Raw genomic sequence first — 14,877 nt, 5'->3', positions numbered from 1 at the left:
TTGGAAAATTCCAGAAAATTATGTCATTGCTTTAGAAGCTTCTGATAAGCTAATTGACATCATTTGAGTCAATTGGGGGTGTACCTGTGAATGTATTTCAAGGCCTAACTTCAAACTCAGTGCCTTTTTGCTTGACATCATGGGAAAATCAAAAGAAATCAGCCAAAAAATAATAATTGTAGATTCATCCTTCTGAGCAATTTCCAAACGCCTGAAGATACCATGTTCATCTTTACAAATAATAGTACGCAAGTATAAACACCATGGGACCACACAGCCGTCATACCGCTCAGGAAGGAGACGCATTCTGTCTCCTAGAGATAAACGTACTTGGTGCGAAAAGTGCAAATCAATCCCAGAACAACTACAAAGAACCTTGTGAAGATGCTGGAGGAAACAGGTACAAAATTATCTACATCCACAGTAAAACGAGTCCTATATCGACATAACCTGAAAGGCCGCTCAGCACGGAAGAAGCCACTGCTCCAGAACGGCCATAAAAAAGCCAGACTACAGTTTGCAACTGCACATGGGGACAAAGATCGTACATTTTGGAGAAATGTCCTCTGGTCTGATGAAACAAAAATACAACTGTTTGGCCATAATGACCATCGTTATGTTTGGAGGAAAAAGGGGGAGGCTTGTAAGCCAAAGAACACCATCCCAACCGTTCAAGCACAGGGGTGACAGCATCATGTTGTGGGTGTGCTTTGCTGCAGGAGGGTCTGGAGGAGGGTGCACTTCACAAAATAGATGGCATCATGAGGGAAGTAAAATTATGTGGATATATTGAAGCAACATCTCAATACATCAGTTAAAGTTAAAGCTTGGTCGCAAATGGTTCTTCCAACTGAACAATGACCCCAAGCATACTTCTAAAGTTGTGGCAAAATGGATTAAGGACAACTAAGTCAAGGTATTGGAGTGGCCATCACAAAGCCCTGACCTCAATCCTATTGAAAATTTGTGGGCAGAACTGAAAAAGCGTGTGCGAGCAAGGAGGCCTACAAACCTGACACCAGCCCTGTCAGAAGGAATGGGCCAAAATTCACCCAACTTATAGTGGGAAGATTGTGGAAGGCTACCTGAAACGTTTGACCCAAATTAAACAATTTAAAGGCAATGCTACCAAATACTAATTGAGTGTATGTAAACTTCTGGAATGTGATGAAAGAAATAAAAGCTGAAATAAATCATTATCTCTATTATTCTGGCATTTCACATTCTTAAAATAAAGTGGTGATCCTAACTGACCTAAGAGAGGGAATTTTTACTAGAATTAAATGTCAGGAATTGTGAAAAACTGAGTTTAAATGTATTTGGCTAAACTGTATGTAAACTTCCGACAACTGTATATAGATAGTGAATCGCCCATAAATTAGAAGAAAAAAAATATTTTTAGGCCATATCGCCAGCCATACACCCACCCCTGACCCATCCCAGTGAGACTCACCCAGAGGCGAGCAGGTCGCTGACAGGGTTCCAGGCACAGATGAACACCTCTGACTCATGGCCTCGGAGGACCGTGGCCTTGCTAGCTGGGATCTCCACGTCCACATCCATCTCCATGGGCTCACTCTGGTTATCTGTAATCAGATCAAACCCACCCTCTGTTAGACACATACAACTCCCAGTACCTACTGTACTATTCAGAATATCACATGGAAATGGAACCATGTTTTCAGTCTTTCTATTCTAGTGCCATATTCAGCTACAAAAACAAACTATCTATTAAGTGCGTTTGTGACAAACATTTGAGATGTTTAACCTCTCACCTTTCAAAATCATAACCATTCAAGATCAAATCATTTTAATTAGGCTAGTTCTAAAACACTGCCTTCAAAAAGAAGAGTGTGAGATTTTTAAATAACCGTGTTATCTAAGATTTTCAATTACCGCATCAAACATACTTGTTGACCCAAAAGAATCAGAAGGAGCAATCTGTGCGGCGTCAAAGCACAACTATTCGGGGAGATGAATTAAGAGCTAAGCCAGTAATCATCTTCGTATCTTGCCAGCGGTATTGATCAAATGTGTTTTTCTTCCAGACATGTTTTTGCTGCAGTGCAATCCTAAGGGGCTGCAGCGCAATCCTAAGGGCCTGCAGTGCAATCCTAAGGGCCTGCAGCGCAATCATAAGGGCCTGCAGCGCAATCCTAAGGGCCTGCAGCGCAATCCTAAGGGCCTGCAGTGCAATCCTAAGGGCCTGCAGCGCAATCCTAAGGGCCTGCAGCGCAATCCTAAGGGCCTGCAGCGCAATCATAAGGGCCTGCAGCGCAATCCTAAGGGCCTGCAGCGCAATCTTAAGGGTCTGCAGCGCAACCCTAAGGGCCTGCAGCCTCCCTGTCTGTTCAGACAAGTATGAAAGAAAAATTACATATTTACCTGATTTGTTTGATATTAGTAGTTAGCAATTAATACTTAATAGGAGGACATTTCTGTCCTGTTAGTGTCTGTGTTTTTATCGACCAGCCTCATTATTGCAATAATTAAATCGATATTAAATAAAGATGATTGTTTGAAGAAATTACCCAATCTCTCTCAGTACTGAATTTCTATGGCACAAGTAATCATTATTTACAGTAAGATAGTCTTTCCTGATGCTCTGCCACTCACCCACACATTAGACTTTAACTCCAGTGGGATCGGCTGACAAACATCCACAAAATCCGCTTCTCCCTAGTCTAATGCGTCACCTGACCCACACCTCTCTGGTTTCACTGGCTGAACTCTACAAGCATCTGAACAGTTAGGGAGGCACAATAAAAGGTAAATGCAGGCAGGGTCAAATTCACCAACACTCAATGCCATGTCACTAATGACCTCACATTTGGTGAAAACCACACTGTTCTGAAGTAACCCCCCCACACACACACACACACACACACACACACACACACACACACACTTAAAGCTGTACTAGTGTGCTCACTTAAAGCTGTACTACTGTGCTCAAATAAACCAATGTGATGTTGATTATGCTTGGGTTTGCTGATTTATGGAGATTCAGCTGTCTCACATAGTAAGTATCGAGATAATGTAGGAAAATATTATTTGCTAAGTTACGACACGAAAATACCAGCTAGCAACAGCTAAATGGCTCAGAGAGGAAGTAATTCTTACAGATGGTGTGTGTTCCATTTTCCTCCCCGTTCACGGTGGCCTCTCCGTTCTTTGTTGCATTAAGTTGGTTGCTAGCGGCAACAACTGCCATGCTGCCGGCCGCCTGTTGCTGGGCTAGCTTGTCGCGGAAGGCCTGCTGCCGCGTCTGTACCACGTCCGGCATCACCGCGTCGATGAGTGACAGAGACTCGATGGGCCGCCCATCAAACACTGTGCCATCCTGCCAACATAACGCCAAACATGCCAGGGTTACACCATATTTCATTAAAGGTGGGATTTCATTTGTTTTCATTTACCAAGTACAATAGTGTGTTGATTTTTGTATTTATTTTCATATTGTTAACAATTTATGATTTTGATCAATTTACTTCACTGTACTTCACTATATTAGTGAAGGCAGTCTTATATAACCTCATTGATTTATATGGAGAGTGTGTGTTTGTTCTTACATTGGTAGTCCAAGGTTGTATTCTCTAGGCACCAAACAATAGAAAACAGATTGAAACAGGGAGGAACTATGTGGACTTTTTGCTACGGTGTGCACTAATGAATGTGTCCCAAGGCAGCACGAGACAGCAGCCTGGACTGGAGCAGCTGGCCTCACCTCATTGATGCTGATCTCTGCCTCCACATACTGGAGGCCTTTCTGCAGGATGGAGATGAGGGCAGCAGGGGGCACTAGTGTTCCATTGATGTTGGACTGGCTGATGTGGCTCTCAATTCCAAAGGTGAACGCTGAGTGGGAGAAACCTGGAAACGAACACACAGAGAACACAGTCAGTACAATGACAACACCAGAGACCCTGCAACACAAACCTCTTACTCCTATACAAACATATCTACACTTTTTATGTCAATGTTATGCTATCAAAAAATACAAGTGAACGCAGACAGCGGAGCGAGTCAATTATCCGTACCAAGTATACTTTTTCAGTGCGATATATTTTGAAATGCCAGAGCTATCATGCGTTTCACCAATGACGAGCTTCAAAGAAAGCCCCAACAAAAGAGTAATAAAATACAGCGGCTAGGAACTCAATAATTCATTCAACCTGTGAAATACAGGTTAGCATGAATGGCATGAGAGACAGACACCGACATACAGGCAGACAGGCACAGACAGACACTGTGTTGCAGGAAGTTTGGCAGTCATACATACCTGACTCCTGAAGATATCTGTAGACCAAGAAGTTAACTTCATCACTGGTTATACTCATCTTAGCCCACCTCGATGGAGGAGGTACTGTATCTTAGCCCACCTCGATGGAGGAGGTACTGTACGTAGTAAAGATGGACTCAGTCTAGGGAAGAGAGAGAGGAAGACATTGAGTTTTAGATTCATTACACAGCTAGCTACATCATTTCAGAAGACAACAAGCTTCCCAACGAGTGGGACAATGTAGGTTACCGTTTTTCTTGGTAGGTCCCCAATCATCATAACCAAATGACTTGACAGCTACCTTGTCATCACATACAGAGATAAAGCAAGAACATAAATGTGTCTCTGTCCATGGTTAGAAGCGCACACACAAAAGAAAACCCAACTAACTCCCTCCATTAGTGTGGGCCCACCGTTTTCCCATTGGCTGCACTTTTCGACCCACTGAGAATGGCAATGACCGGGTCACTTAGCCAGCGAATCCATCTCCACTGCACAGGCCAAGAATTCCCCCATCTCTCTATTGTGACATGACTGCGGCGTCCAATTCCATTAGTGACCTGGCCACTAATCTAGATGGATAGAAGCCTAATAAAGCATTACAGGGCATTGAATGCCTACTGCTGTTATTTAGTAAACTGTAGAGAGCTTAGCACACGGCGTAAGGATAATTACTGGTAAAGTTGGGGGACTTTCGCATCATTCTCTCTTTCTCAGATAACACTTTATTGGCGCCGACGTGAACAGTTCAACTTGGCATTCTTTCAAAACTACTGTGAGCTGAAGAAAAACAACATAAAAACAGAACCCTTTAGAATCACAGCAATTGAGTTATTGTTCCCACTGATGAGCCTTCAGGCTAATGAGGGCTTCGCTACAATGGAATGATTCATCATTTTACAACAATATATTAATGAATTGGCAGTACACAGTATATTGTGCATTATAGGGAAGGAAATACGAAGGTGAGACTGGGACTTTACTTTTGTAATTGAGAAAATTCTGAAACTGAAGGTGCAACCAAGTAAACATGATTTTGTATCAAAGCCCATGTATAGGTTTAAGAGTAGAGCTGAATCTCAAACTGAAGGCAAAGCAGACAACAAATATTTGCTATACCACACATAATGCAGTCAATACCATGTAGACAACCATACATTGTAAAATGCTTCCTATTCACATTGGCAGCGCCAATCATATTCAACATTTGACCAAAGATTGAAAAACTTGAACCTCTGTACCTCTTCAAAAACTGCCAGTTATCCATCATAAACACCCCCACTAAAACAGTTAAGACTTCCTCGGAGATTAACAATACATTTCAACTTGATCCTAAACCTATCATTCAGAATGCTGAATCATAGCCATTGTTATATGTTGTGCTTTCAGTCTGACTTGAGGGGTAGAACTTGACAAGAGGAACAAGCTTCCTTCCAGACCAGATACAGAGTAGAGCCAGTCAGTAAGAAATGCAGGCCTCTCTAAACCTCCATACCACACCACTCACAGAGCTCAACTCACTCCCAAGAGTCACCCTTTGGTAGCATAGCAACAAGCAGGAACCAGTTGCAAAATACACAGAGAATAGTGTTACCAGTGGGCCCTGTGCCAGCTGGGTCGAAAATGTTACCCAACACGAATAACACACGTCTTTCACCTTGGGATATTCTTTCACATGGACTCTCTGGCTCTATTGCACCGCACAGCAGACATGCAGCGCTCAAATGAAATAACCCCCAATATTGGCTAAGTGTGAAAGTTCACGTGAATTTTCCTCCAAAAAAAAGAGATGGTGCTATGATTTGTAGCTGGTGTGAGAATCAATCTCACACTGAGACACATTCCCCTTATGGCGTTCCATGAATACATAATCATACCACATGTTATTGAATGAGAACCATTGCTTGATTTAGAGTTTCATAAAACCCAAAATGCAATACATTTAAATATGATCAATAACGTATTATAAATTTTAAAAAGTACAACATAAACACCAAAGCTGGAACAAGTCCCATTTTCCCTAGCATTCTAGCTAAGCCAAGCCTTTGTGTGATAGTCTGGGTGGCCTGCAGAGCTTAATGCCAACCCACTAAACTGCTTCTCTTTGGGCTAATTAGATAACAAGCAGGGTCTGGCTAGAAGGGAAGGCATATCTGTATCAAAGCTGTGAGACGCTGCTCCTATGGCCGCCACCCCCACAACAACTGGATAATAATTATACTGAACAAAAAATAAAACACAACATGCAACAATTTCAAAATGTTTACTGAGTTACAGTTCATGGAAATAAATCCGTCAATTTAAATAAATTAATCGGGCCCTAATATATGGATTTCACAATACTGGGCAGGGACGCAGCCATGGGTGGGCCTAGGAGGGCATAGGACCACCCACTGGGGAGCCAGGCCCAGCCAATCAGAATGAGTTTTTCCCCAGAAAAGGGATTTATTACAGACAGAAATACTTCTCAGCATCCCCCATCCCCCTCCTCAGACAATCCCGAAGTTGAAAAAGCCGGATGTGAAGGTCCTGGGCTGGTGTGGTTACTCGCGGTCTGCGATTGTGAGACCAGATGGATGTACTGCCAAATTCTCTAAAACAATGTTGGAGGTGGCTTATGGTAGAGAAATTAACATAAAATTATGTTGGGACAGTCCTGCAGTCAACATGCCAATTGCATGCCCCCTCAAAACTTGAGACATCTGCACATTTTAGAGTGTCCTTTTATTGTCCTCAGCACACGGTGCTGAGGACAATGTGTAATGATTATGCCGTTTAATCAGCATCTTATATGCCACACCTGTCATGTGGATGGATTGGCGGCAGGGTAGCCTAGTGGTTAGAGTGTTGGACTAGTAACTGGAAGGTTGCAAGTTCATATCCCTGAGCTGACAATGTACAAATCTGTGGTTCTGCCCCTGAACAGGAAGTTAACCCACTGTTTCTAGGCCGTCATTGAAAATAAGAATTTTTTCTTAACTGACTTGCCTAGTTAAATAAAGGTAAAATAAAATTAAAATCTTGGCAAAGGGAAATGCTCCTAACAGGGATGTAAACACATTTGTGCACAACATTTGAGAGAAATAATCTTTTTGTGCGTATTTGAAAATGTTATCCGTTGGGTATCATAATTCTATGTAAACTGACTTGAGTATCAGCTATGATACAGTATCATTGGAAGAACATATCTGCAAACCTAAAGTACATCTTTCGGGAAAACAATCTACATAGGCAATTCCAAAGTAATAGAATGAGACTGCAATTGTTCACTTTAAAAGAATGTCAAACAAAAGCCATTGATTGCAAAGTTAAACCAACCATACAACTCTATCCAAACGGACAATTTCCTTACATTTTACAAAAACACATTTACTCAAGAACAGTGCAGATGCAAAGTTAGGTAACAGAATGATGGTAAAATCTTGCTCTGTTTTTTTTTATGAGACCAGGTTTTCCAAAAACTCTAAAATGTCTATTTCTGCAGAAAGAATGGGGTGTCAGCTATGATTGAGCTTGAGTTTGAAAACATCTATTTTGGTTATTGAACTACAGTAAGTGAAGTGGGTGAAACCCTAGTAAGAGGGATAGCAACAGAATGACATGGGTTACTGATCTGTACTAGAGGTCGACCGATTAATCGGAATGGCCGATTAATTAGGGCCGATTTCAGGGTTTCATAACAATCGGAAAACGGTATTTTGGTGCGCCGATTATTTTTATTTTTATTTATACCTTTATTTAACTAGGTAAGTCAGTTAAGAACACATTCTTATTTTCAATGACGGCCTAGGAACGGTGGGTTAACTGCCTCGTTCAGGGGCAGAACGACAGAGTTTCACATTGTCAGCTCGGGGGATCCAATCTTGCAACCTTACAGTTAACTAGTCCAACGCAATAATGACCTACCTCTCTCTCGTTACACTCCACAAGGAGACTGACTGCCTGTTACGCGAATGCAGTAAGCCAAGGTAAGTTGCTAGCTAGCATTAAACTCATCTTATAAAAAACAATCAATCATAATCACTAGTTAACTACATATGGTTGATGATATTAGTAGATATGATCTAGCATGTCCTGCGTTGCATATAATCTGACTGAGCATACAAGCATCTAAGTATCTGACTGAGCGGTGGTAGGCAGAAGCAGGCGCGTAAACATTCATTCAAACAGCACTTTTGTGTGTTTTGCCAGCAGCTCTTCGTTGTGCATCAAGCATAAATTGATTTTATTGATGTATTATATTAAGTTAAAATAAGTGTTCATTCAGTATTGTTGTAATTGTCATTATTCCAAAAACTTTTTTTTAATCGGTATTGGCTTTTTTGGTCTTGCAATAATCGGTATCGGTGTTAAAATCATAATCGGTCGACCTCTAATCTGTACTATACAGAAATGTATAATTATTCTCTTCATGGGGATGTGTCCTTAATAGGTACACAAACGTAGACGATTTTAATATCCTCCTTTGCATTTTTAGGTATAATTCTACACTCTGGCTATTATTATTAGGATACCTGGGGTGGCAGGTAGCCTAGTGGTTGGGCCATTAACTGAGAGGTTGCTGGTTCAAATCCCTGAGCTGACAAGGTAAAAATGTATCATTCTGCCTCTGAACAAGGCAGTTAACCCACTGTTCCCTCGGTAGGCCATCATTGTAAATAAGAATTTGTTCTTTACTTACTTGCCTAGTCAAATAAAGGTTACATTTAAAAACAAGAGAAATTTAGTTGGTCCGGTCCATCTATGTTTCACAAGTTTGGACATCACAGCACAGCATGTATAACATAGCTCAGTACAGTACAATATAGTAAATTATACTGATATATGTCTTCTAAGACCCCTTTAACCATATGTGACCCGAAATCAAAGCCTTTGCTTATTTCTAATTTGTAGGATGGAATATGGTTGAAAAATGTATATATGCCTTAATTTCTCAAATATAGACTCTTAGCTTTCATTTTACTCCAAATTTGATGTGCTCCTATGAACTTCACATTAGTGATCATAGGGCTTTTTACATTGGAATTCCCATATGCTTCAGGGCTCTAATACCACATGTAGGATAAGGATTACATTTATCAGCTCATCATAGAACCCTACATGCCACCAATCAAGATTGCTTTCCAATGTTCTCCAAAGAGATTGCATGAGACTGAGTTTATTCCCTCGGGGTGAATGGACATTAAAAGAGAAGTTCACTTTTTTACAACCAAATCTGTATTTTACATGTAACCTACATGTAAGAGAAGTGTCCAGACACTTTGTGGGGATTTCACTTGTTTTTGAGAAACTTACCCCAACCAGCAATTGACTTCCTCTTCATTATTCTGCAGTGTGGGGGCTACAATAACAAATCAACAAAAGCAACAAAAAACAAACAAGCGCTTTGAAAAACAGACACGCACTAAATATAGTGATGCAGGTCTTTAGATGTTGTACACGTGAAATTGTGTCATTCCAAACTTTATCCACAATGTTATATTCCATTTTGTGCGATTTGAGCCATTTCCCCTACGCAGCTGTACAAGACGGGTGTGTCGGTAAAATATATGGACACCGGGGGATGGTAGGGGACGCCATGTGCGACTGACGTGTTTTCCGTTTGCTCCCGTGGTATTCTTAAAGTTTATGTGAATTCTGCAGCAGAACCGTATTTATTTTCAAATATTAATTTGGTGATCCCTTTCCGTAAAAAACAAGATTACTTTGCTTCCGAATGTCAGCATGTCGACCAAGCATAAAGCCAAAAGCATGACTTTGAGAAAACCCGGCCTACAAGACCCGCTCTCATCACCGCCCTCTCCTGAGTCTGAAAGCCCGGGGACGCACACTTTACCCGGGGGCGCGGCTTGGCCTGGCGGCGCTGAAATGAACATTCTCGAGGCCATCAAACTACTACGCTCTGAGATAGTTGAAATGAAAACACAGGTGGTTGCTACGATTGAGGCCAGAATACAGGAGGTTTCTGATACTTTAAAAGCAGATTTAACCATCCTGCGGAACGAGACTGTGCCAGCAATCACAATACTCAAAACAACAACTGTGTTACACACTACAACGAATGCAGCACTGGAGACCTCCGCTACTAATGTCTCCGATTTAACTACATCCCTGGAGGCTGAAGTTAAACGCCAAGCTGCGGATTTGAAAAAGGTGAAGGAGAGCTGTGTGAGTTTAGAGGGATTCTCTCACCGCAATAATCTGAGACTTGTATCGGTCCCAGAGTCCGCGGAAATGCATCCCGCCACGGATTTCATTTCAGGGCTGCTGAAGGATGTTCTTGCCTTAGATGAAAAGCCCCTGATTGATCGAGCCCACCGGTCGCTGCGCCCAAAGCCCCGGGATGGGGAGAGGCCCCGTGACATAATTCTTCAAGTGCACTTTTTTCATGAGAAGATGGAGATCCCGCAATACCACTCTGAGCTTTAAAGGACAGGGCTTTTCCATCTACCAGGACTACTCCCCCACTGTTTCCAGGCAGCGCGCAGCTTTTGGACAGGCCAAACGAGTACTTCGGGACCATCCAAGTGTGAAGTATGGACTGCGATTCCCAGCCCGTTTATGGATATCTCATGAGGGTAAAGACTACACATTTGAATCTCCGGATGAGGCTATGGCTCACATTCAATGTCACATCAAGAAGTCTTGAATATGCTCGCAGTTCAGCAACTGTTGCTTGCGAACTGTGGATAGTAAGTAACCCACTTGTGGTACAATTATGTTTAGATATAACAGGCTAGTCTTGTATAGTTGGTGAAACTATTCAGGCTTATTTGATGTGATCTAATGTTTTGATCATCTAGTGTGGGTGCCTTATCTCGCTCACCTATTTCGTTTGTTTACACATTGTCTCAGTGACTCAAATATTTTTGGTTATTTGTTTACTGCATCCGTTTGCATTGACCCAGTAAACAGTAAATGTCTCCCGAGGCTACACGGTTTTTGGGGCCTCACTTTAATTTTAAAAGTTTTGAGCGTCATTTATGCCCAGCAAACGTTCAACGTTGCGCACACGTAGTGTTTTGGTATTGGTTGTAAGCTGTCTCAGCTTCAACTAGACTACTATTATAATTACTATTATTTTTTATTGTCTTACTACGATTTCCTTACTTCAAATTAGATTTTTGGCTGAGAGCCTTTATACATTTGATTTATTTTCTCTCTCAATGCCTGTTATAAGACTGGGAATACAATTATATACATCACCAAGTGGTGCTTTTGTCATTCCGTTTGCACAAGGGATTCGCCTTTTTTTTATTTGAAAAAAAAAAAAAAATACATACAAATCTTTCTTTTTGCTGCTTGATCCACTAACAAAACGCGACTTTAAAGAGCGGGACTGTGGGTTTAGGTTTAAGACCGCACTCTCACAGACATACTGTGCGAAGAGAACATGTTCTATTTAGGCTTGTACCTCGTTTGGGGAGTTACTGTCTGGGATGGGGGAGGGGGTGGGGGGCAGGTTGAATTGTTCAGTTCTAATGTTGTCATTCTGTCTTTTTAGGTTTGTTTTCTGTTTTTTTCTGTACTTTTTCCAAACATTTACCACCGTACATTATTACTCTGAGACAAGTTATTCTGGGGGTTGTGGGCGCTCATTGCTTTTCCATTCTATGCTCCAATGACAGGGTTGAATAACGGGAATGCCCAGAGGGGCCAAAATAATACGATCAAGTACATTTCTTGGAACACCAAAGGGGTTAACAACCCGGTGAAGCGTAAGAGGGTGTTGACACAGGTGGTAACTACTTCTGGGATGGAGCGAGCGGTCGCATCGCACTTCGCTCCGCAGGAGACTCTGCTAGCTAGCCAACAGCTAACAGCTAACAGCTAGCCAACGTCACCACACACACGTCTACTGAATCGAATTCAACAACCCGGTCGCAGTCACAGGTAGTATCACATTTTCATTTCATTTCATTACAGTACAACGGTTTGATTTGTTTGATCGTAGCTAGCTACATAGCTAGCTACATAGCCGTCTTTGTTTCAAAGATAATTGTGTAGTCTAGAGCGATTTCCTAGGTTAGCTAGCCAGCTATTGTCGTTCTTTTAACGCAACGTAACGTAAACAACACTGCTAGCTAGCCAGCTAGCCCCCGAATAGTAGCACTGTAGAAACTATTACACTCAACGGAACGACTTGATTAGTGTAGTGTCAACAACGCAGCTACTGCCAGCTAGCCTACTTCAGCAGTACTGTATCATTTTAATCATTTTAGTCAATAAGATTCTTGCTACGTAAGCTTAACTTTCTGAACATTCGAGACGTGTAGTCCACTTGTCATTCCAATCTCCTTGCATTAGCGTAGCCTCTTCTGTAGCCTGTCAACTATGTGTCTGTCTATCCCTGTTCTCTCCTCTCTGCAAAGACCATACAAACGCTCCACACCGCGTGGCCGCGGCCACCCTAATCTGGTGGTCCCAGCGCGTACGACCCACGTGGAGTTCCAGGTCTCCGGTAGCCTCTGGAACTGCCGATCTGCGGCCAACAAGGCAGAGTTCATCTCAGCCTATGCCTCCCTCCAGTCCCTCGACTTCTTGGCACTGACGGAAACATGGATCACCACAGATAACACTGCTACTCCTACTGCTCTCTCCTCGTCCGCCCACGTGTTCTTGCACACCCCGAGAGCTTCTGGTCAGCGGGGTGGTGGCACCGGGATCCTCATCTCTCCCAAGTGGTCTTTCTCTCTTTCTCCCCTTACCCATCTGTCTATCGCCTCCTTTGAATTCCATGCTGTCACAGTTACCAGCCCTTTCAAGCTTAACATCCTTATCATTTATCGCCCTCCAGGTTCCCTTGGAGAGTTCATCAATGAGCTTGATGCCTTGATAAGCTCCTTTCTTGAGGACGGCTCACCTCTCACAGTTCTGGGCGACTTTAAGCTCCCCACGTCTACCTTTGACTCATTCCCCTCTGCCTCCTTCTTTCCACTCCTCTCCTCTTTTGACCTCACCCTCTCACCTTCCCCCCCTACTCACAAGGCAGGCAATACGCTTGACCTCATCTTTACTAGATGCTGTTCTTCCACTAACCTCATTGCAACTCCCCTCCAAGTCTCCGACCACTACCTTGTATCCTTTTCCCTCTCGCTCTCATCCAACACTTCCCACACTGCCCCTACTCGGATGGTATCGCGCCGTCCCAACCTTCGCTCTCTCTCCCCCGCTACTCTCTCCTCTTCCATCCTATCATCTCTTCCCTCTGCTCAAACTTTCTCCAACCTATCTCCTGATTCTGCCTCCTCAACCCTCCTCTCCTCCCTTTCTGCATCCTTTGACTCTCTATGTCCCCTATCCTCCAGGCCGGCTCGGTCCTCCCCTCCCGCTCCGTGGCTCGACGACTCATTGCGAGCTCACAGAACAGGGCTCCGGGCAGCCGAGCGGAAATGGAGGAAAACTCGCCTCCCTGCGGACCTGGCATCCTTTCACTCCCTCCTCTCTACATTTTCCTCCTCTGTCTCTGCTGCTAAAGCCACTTTCTACCATTCTAAATTCCAAGCATCTGCCTCTAACCCTAGGAAGCTCTTTGCCACCTTCTCCTCCCTCCTGAATCCCCCCTCCTTCCTCTCTGCAGATGACTTCGTCAACCATTTTGAAAAGAAGGTCGACGACATCCGATCCTCGTTTGCTAAGTCAAACGACACCGCTGGTTCTGCTCACACTGCCCTACCCTATGCTCTGACCTCTTTCTCCCCTCTCTCTCCAGATGAAATCTCGCGTCTTGTGACGGCCGGCCGCCCAACAACCTGCCCGCTTGACCCTATCCCATCCTCTCTTCTCCAGACCATTTCCGGAGACCTTCTCCCTTACCTCACCTCGCTCATCAACTCATCCCTGACCGCTGGCTACGTCCCTTCCGTCTTCAAGAGAGCGAGAGTTGCACCCCTTCTGAAAAAACCTACACTCGATCCCTCCGATGTCAACAACTACAGACCAGTATCCCTTTTCTCTTTTCTCTCCAAAACTCTTGAGCGTGCCGTCCTTGGCCAGCTCTACCGCTATCTCTCTCAGAATGACCTTCTTGATCCAAATCAGTCAGGTTTCAAGACTAGTCATTCAACTGAGACTGCTCTTCTCTGTATCACGGAGGCGCTCCGCACTGCTAAAGCTAACTCTCTCTCCTCTGCTCTCATCCTTCTAGACCTATCGGCTGCCTTCGATACTGTGAACCATCAGATCCTCCTCTCCACCCTCTCCGAGTTGGGCATCTCCGGCGCGGCCCACGCTTGATTGCGTCCTACCTGACAGGTCGCTCCTACCAGGTGGCGTGGCGAGAATCTGTCTCCTCACCACGCGCTCTCACCACTGGTGTCCCCCAGGGCTCTGTTCTAGGCCCTCTCTTATTCTCGCTATACACCAAGTCACTTGGCTCTGTCATAACCTCACATGGTCTCTCCTATCATTGCTATGCAGACGACACACAATTAATCTTCTCCTTTCCCCCTTCTGATGACCAGGTGGCGAATCGCATCTCTGCATGTCTGGCAGACATATCAGTGTGGATGACGGATCACCACCTCAAGCTGAACCTCAGCAAGACGGAGCTCCTCTTCCTCCCGGGGAAGGACTGCCCGTTCCATGATCTCGCC

At 43.7% G+C, this 14,877-nt stretch overlaps 1 protein-coding gene across 1 annotated transcript in view; it reads right to left on the bottom strand.

Moving 5' to 3' along the window:
• Positions 1-14,877, bottom strand: part of LOC118386224 (F-box-like/WD repeat-containing protein TBL1X) — a 43,807-nt gene that overhangs the window by 12,249 nt on the left and 16,681 nt on the right. Inside the window, exons 2-5 of the mRNA XM_035773772.2 lie at positions 4,283-4,424; positions 3,728-3,873; positions 3,124-3,343; positions 1,454-1,586 (exon numbers count right to left, since the gene is read on the bottom strand). Coding sequence (XP_035629665.1) covers positions 1,454-1,586; positions 3,124-3,343; positions 3,728-3,873; positions 4,283-4,340 — 557 coding nt within the window. The 5' untranslated portion in view covers positions 4,341-4,424. The remainder of the gene's footprint in view (positions 1-1,453; positions 1,587-3,123; positions 3,344-3,727; positions 3,874-4,282; positions 4,425-14,877) is intronic.

This window comes from Oncorhynchus keta, chromosome 7 (assembly GCF_023373465.1).
Source record: "Oncorhynchus keta strain PuntledgeMale-10-30-2019 chromosome 7, Oket_V2, whole genome shotgun sequence".
NCBI classification, from domain to species: Eukaryota; Metazoa; Chordata; class Actinopteri; order Salmoniformes; family Salmonidae; genus Oncorhynchus; species Oncorhynchus keta.
This window is presented reverse-complemented; position numbering and strand designations above follow the sequence as displayed.